The sequence below is a fragment of the Eucalyptus grandis genome, chromosome 5 (assembly GCF_016545825.1).
Source record: "Eucalyptus grandis isolate ANBG69807.140 chromosome 5, ASM1654582v1, whole genome shotgun sequence".
In the NCBI taxonomy this organism is placed as follows: Eukaryota; Viridiplantae; Streptophyta; class Magnoliopsida; order Myrtales; family Myrtaceae; genus Eucalyptus; species Eucalyptus grandis.
In genome coordinates, this window is record NC_052616.1 from 35,610,919 (window position 1) to 35,616,918 (window position 6,000).

Consider the following 6,000-nt stretch of genomic DNA (forward strand, 5'->3'; position numbering starts at 1 on the left):
TTAACTGTTTGGTGGAATCTGCATCCGTATTGCAGGATGAGTTATGTGGTTAGACATGCATTTGTTCCATTGGTAGCTGCATAATGATACTGAAACATTTTTACTGCCAGCAACGTGATGCTGATTTCCTGTTGAATTTTCCTTTATGCATGCATGCATGAGAGAATTTTGACTCTTATTCTCATATATCTTTCTCCTAACAAGTAACAAGATCTATTTCTTTTCTTATATAAGGCAAAGCTTGCGTTGGACAGCCTTGAAGTTCCGGTTGGGTAAGACACTGGTTTTCAGTAACCAGGTGCATTGCATATATGTAACTTTATTTTCTAATTAAGATGATTAGTATTTCAGTCTTAATTAGTGAATGATTTAAGATTGGACTCTTTGATTGAACAGCTGTGTGATTGTCGAGGATGGGAACGTTATTGTGGCAGGAAGAAACCGGATAACATCCTGTGTGTCCTGCCCACGGGGACAACAGGAGCAGAGGATCCTGTCGTCATGATGAGATTTCGCACCGTTTTCCCAAATCTCAGATGCTCCTGCACACGTTCATTTCCTTCTTCATGGCTCAGTTCATCCGAAACCTGCACCCATCTCTCCAAGCGCTTCTTCAGATGTGCGAGTCATGCGACCCGTGACGGTTCCACAGTCTCTGGACACCTTAGGAATGAAAACCTAGATGAAACTTGGGAAGTTCTGGACAAATTTCAATGCCCAGATGTTCGTTCATTTACGAAGATGATCGTGGGTTGTGTGCGAACTGGCCGCCTTGATGACGCCCTGAAACTGTTCTACGAAATGCCCGTGAGAGATGCAATTTGCTGGAACACGATGATCAAAGGCTGCTTGGATTGTGTGGACTTGACGACGGTGGAAGAGCTTTTCCATGAAATGCCTGAACCAAGTGTTGTGTCGTGGACGACGATGATAGATGGGTTCTTTCAATTTGGACAGGTTGAGCAGGCAGAGGTATTTTTCAAGCAGATGCCCATAAGAGATCTTGCTGCATGGAATGCGATGATTCATGGGTATTGTGAGAATGCCAGAATGGACGATGCTGTGAAATTGTTTGAGCAAATGCCTTCCCGAAATGTGATCTCATGGACTTCGATGATTGGCGGGCTTGACCAAAATGGTAAGAGTGAAGAAGCTTTAAATGTATTTGAGAGAATGTTCAAGTCTGGTGTTGTGCCCAATCCGAGTACTTTGACGTGTGCATTGAGTGCCTGTGCAAATGCATTGTCTTTTCCCCTTGGCGTGCAGATTCATGGTCACATTCTCAAGTCAGGATTCAGCCTTAGCGTATTTGTATGTGCTTCTCTCATCACGTTCTATGCTAACTGCAAGCGAATTGAGAAAGCAACCCAAGTTTTCTATGATGCAGTGCATAGGAATGTGGTCATATGTACGGCTCTTCTAACTGGTTATGGCTTGAATGGTAGGCATGAAGATGGCTTGAAGGTGTTCAGTGACATGATGAGAAAGAGTGTTCTTCCTAATCAATCTTCATTTGTAAGCGCTTTAAATTCTTGCTGTAGTTTAGAGTCTCTAGATCGAGGTAAGGAGGTCCATGCGTCAGCTATAAAGCTGCAATTGGGAAGTGATGTATTTGTTGGCAATTCTCTTGTAGTCATGTATAGTAAGTGTGGAGTTGTTGATGATGCTGTTGTAGTGTTCAAAAGACTCAGGGAGAAGAATATCGTCACCTGGAATGCCATTATTTGCGGGTGTGCACAACATGGCCGAGGGATGTGGGCTATGGAGTTGTTTAGCCAAATGATACGCAGACTGGTACAACCAGATGAGATCACACTCACGGGACTGCTTTCTTCATGTAGTCATTCTATGATGTTACAAAAGGGGAGATGCTTGTTCAGATATTTTAATGAGAACACTTCTATTGAATTGAAACACGAGCATTATGCTTGTATGGTGGATGTGCTAGGACGATGTGGGAAGCTAGAGGAAGCAGAGGATTTTGTCAGAAACATGCCCCTTAAAACTAACTCCATAGTGTGGCTTGCTTTGCTTAGTTCTTGCAGGATGCATTCTAACCTAGATTTGGCAGAAAGAGCTGCAAACTATATTCTTGACCTAGAACCACATTGTAGTGCTGCTTATGTTTTATTGTCCAACTTCTATGCTTCTGCTAATAGATGGGGTGATGTCTCGCGATTAAGAGTGACTATGAGGGATAAAGGGATTGTGAAGCAACCGGGTAGAAGTTGGGTTACTATAAAGGGGGAAAAGCATTTATTTCTTTCCGGGGATAAATTCCACCCTTTGAGTGAGAACATATATTGGAAGTTGGATTGGTTGAATATGAAGTTGAAGGAATTGGGTTATGTTCCAGATAAGAGGTTCTCTCTCCATGACGTGGAAGATGAACAGAAGGAACAGTCATTATTTTACCATAGTGAAAGGCTTGCTGTTGCATTTGCATTGATTACTACTATCGAGGGTAGTACGATAACTATGATGAAGAATCTTCGCATTTGTGGGGATTGTCATTCTGCAATTAAACTTATTGCAAAGATAGTTGATCGTGAGATTGTTGTGAGAGATTCCAGCTGCTTTCATCACTTCAGGAGTGGCATTTGCTCTTGTGGGGATTATTGGTAGCAAGGGCATAAGGTTATTTCTCCTATCATGAACCTGTAAGCATCCTGAATTTGCTCAGTATGTTAAGCATTGATGAGAGTGGATCAGCTAACACAAGCACTATCTAATATGGGCTTGCTTTTATGATGTAATAGACAATGAATTCATGTGGAATCCATGGCTTTTTTTTATCAGCTTTGGTTTAGTCTAGGAGTCCAAGGGAGTTCAAGTATTTCTCAGTTGTATGAGTTGGGCATGTGGAAAGTTGGAGACTTGGGAGGAAATCTTGCATTGGATGGCATTGCCATCCACCGGCTCCCATTGCCATCCACCGGCTCCATGCAGGGATTTCTATTGAGAATTGAGTATTATCACTTTGCTTATGGCTTTGATCCCACCATAAAAAAAAGAAACTATTCACAAGTAAGATATCCCTTCCGCAGAATTAAATTAAGTGAGAACCCAGAGCCTTGGAAATAGCTACTTTCCATCTCTCTTGCAGAGAGGTAGAAATTGCGGCATTTAGAGAGAAGGAGGTACTGCTTGGTGTAATAAAAGAGAGGTACCTTCCCTACCCCTTTTTTGTGATTTAGAATTGAAAGTTGGCCCCTTTCTGAAAAATCCCATATACTCTTGTCCTCTATTACATTCTTAGAGCCTCTCGTCTCTTCATCAGGTCCATCAGATGCAACAAAAGCTTCTTCATCTTTGGATGAAATTCGACTTCACCTAATGTTCTCTCACAATTTTGCTGGATCTCTTCAACAAATCGACAGTACCGAGTGAGATTACTTTATTTGTGGTGCCAAAATTAGTTTTCTCATGTTGTTTGTGTTGTTCAAGTTGAACAGATGCTAGTAATAGAAATTGGTAGTCATAAGAACACAATAATATCTCAGTGTTCTAGCACAATTGATCAGTTATCGATTTATGCTTTTGTATTGCACGAGAAGTGGAAACTATTTCTTTTAATAGTGATTAGTCAACTCTTCATTTTGCAGTTTTTACTGTCCTAAGAGGTCTGTCTCCCTAAGAGTTCTTTTGCTTTCCGGTGGATTTTTGTTTTTTTTGTGTTGTGTGGGGTTGAAGTCCATGACTCTTGTGCCATCTATTTTCTCACATCTTCCTAATATTTGGCTCGGGCTCCCAATTGCCTGAGTCTTACTGACCACAATGGATTTATGTTGAAGATGAATTTCACAGTATCTCTGACAGTAACATTGTGGCACTCTCTTTTAGGATTCCTTTTTTCTAATGATGAAAGCTGGATCTTAGAGTGCATTTTAATTTATATTCATGACAATGCTTACTTGAAGTTAGTTTGCTTGTTGTAGGTTTCGGTTGTGCTTACCAAGTTTAACACTTTTCACAAATGTAAGTTACACTTGGCATTTCATTTGAAGCTGTGTGTGCTTTGAGAGAAAAGATTATGGCTTTTTTGTTGGACCATTCATGTTCTTTGGTCTCCTTAAACTTGCACATTATGTCAAGACTGGAGAGTTGTCTTCCAAAATGTCTACATAAGTTGTGTTTAGATTTTTTCTCTTCCTGTTTTGCTTGGTCAACGAAATGCTGACTCTCCTCGCCCTTGAGTTACTTTTTATCTTGCCGTTATGTTTAGAAAGCATGACTTCATTCTGCCTTATTTGAAGAACCAGTTCTCTTTTGAGGTTAGAGGTATAAACGTTGAAGAACTGACTCTTTTCACATCTAGTCAGGAATGTTGCGATTTTTTGACTACTAGAAAGTATGTTGTCATATGTTGGGTAAAACAGAGCTCTATCATTTGTTTACATGTGAATATGGTTGATATCCAAGAGGTCTAAACTCGTCATTCTTTAGAGTCATGTCACGTTGTGATCTGATTCGCATTGAAGCTTTCTTCATATTCATCACTTGCTAGCTTGCATTAGATGTTTATAACATAGCATACATAGATGGCTGTGTGATGTCTTTATTCCCTCTCACATGGTTCATAGATTACAATGGTTACTCGTCATTCTTTAAAGTCGTGTCACGATGTGATCTGATTCGCAATAAAGCTTTCTTCATATTCATCACTTGCTAGCTTGCATTAGATATTTATAACATAGCATACATATATGGCTGTGTGATGTCTTTATTCCCACATCTCCTAACAGAAAATATCGCAGGGAATTAGGAACCAACAACTCACAACTTTATACAGAAAAGGATCATACAGACATGACCCATACCAAAATGATGGTCACTGACGAGAGGAATCGGGCATTCAAACTGATGGTATGCTTCTTTGCTGCGTTTGATGACAGTGGCCACTGAAGAGAGGAATCGGGCATTCAAACTGATGGTCCAAGGATCGGTCTCTAAGCTCAGAGGCGCTGGTTTGATTGCGGCACTTGTTTATCCAAGTATGTTTCTGTTCCTATGCTTGAGTGATTATGGCTTGCATGAGTGATGGTGATCCAGTAGGGAATGGAGAGGCCGATAATGAAATTGAATTGGTTCCGTGGTGAACCGAGACTGTGATGGAGATCCGGAGATGGTTGCTGGCAGCAGACGTTGAGGGGAAGGAAGTTTCCCAGAAGGAAGTTGACATCTATGGATCTCAAGGTTTCACTGGCAATATAGTTTTATTGTATTTATTGATGACACGCTTCATTAAGCTTTTTGAATAAGGTGTAGAAATCATCTACTCAGTAAAATCTGACAGCATATGAGTGGTTTCAAATATTGGAAAAGTTCCATTCGATGCTCCCTTCATCCAAGTTATTTACAACTTGTCAAGTACCAAATTATATTTAATACATTTCTCTAAATAGCATGGTTTATTTATAAAGGATGATATTTTGAAATGAAACTCAGGTTGTTTTAAAGAAAATTTGTTGGCTGGCTACCTTTTCTAAAAGGTTTGATGTTTTGTGAAAAATATGTTAAGTTTAAAAGTCAACAGTACTTCTCAAAATTTAATTTGAATTTGGGTGAAAACCAGAACTAATGATTATTTGGATTTAATGTGAATCACTAAACTGAACTTCTTGACGAACCTACATTTGGTATATTTTTAGTAGGCTCAGCTTGCTAACTTGCGTGTTTTGCGGTATGTTAAATATTTGACATAGCAAGAGTCAATATTTGAAGATTCTCAAAAGAAATTCGTGCATATCTTTGGTAACAGTGGTTACCAATGTAAAAAAATAAAGTATCTTGAAATGTAAGTGGTGACATGCTTTTAAATCGAAAGCTTCAACACCATTAATGTTTTCGGCCACTTCTTTTAACATTCTTTACAAGTATAGAAAGTAGTTGAATGGAATTGCGTTTACTGGTGGAAGTTACTTATATTATCATGCCGGTTACTATGTTTTGACGTTTCATAGTTGGTTCCATCTAGAAGGCACTTGAAAAGCAATTGAA

General features: G+C 39.5%; 1 protein-coding gene across 9 annotated transcripts in view; it reads left to right on the forward strand.

The window, feature by feature from the left end:
- Positions 1–5,341, forward strand: part of LOC108959688 (pentatricopeptide repeat-containing protein At5g46460, mitochondrial-like) — a 91,082-nt gene extending 85,741 nt beyond the window's left edge. For 2 of the 9 annotated variants that reach the window (XR_005551383.1, XR_005551379.1), the window contains exons 2-5: positions 235–298; positions 397–3,166; positions 3,281–3,386; positions 4,758–5,341. Coding sequence is in view for 1 of the 9 variants with exons in the window: in XM_039313005.1 (XP_039168939.1) it covers positions 397–2,625 (2,229 nt within the window). In the remaining 8 variants the exon portion in view is untranslated. Of the gene's footprint in view, positions 1–234; positions 299–374; positions 3,167–3,280; positions 3,387–3,938; positions 3,979–4,757 lie in introns of all 9 variants that reach the window. The other 7 variants (XR_005551382.1, XR_005551376.1, XR_005551377.1 and 4 more) reach the window with 6 other exon arrangements.
- Positions 5,342–6,000: the final 659 nt, after the last annotated feature.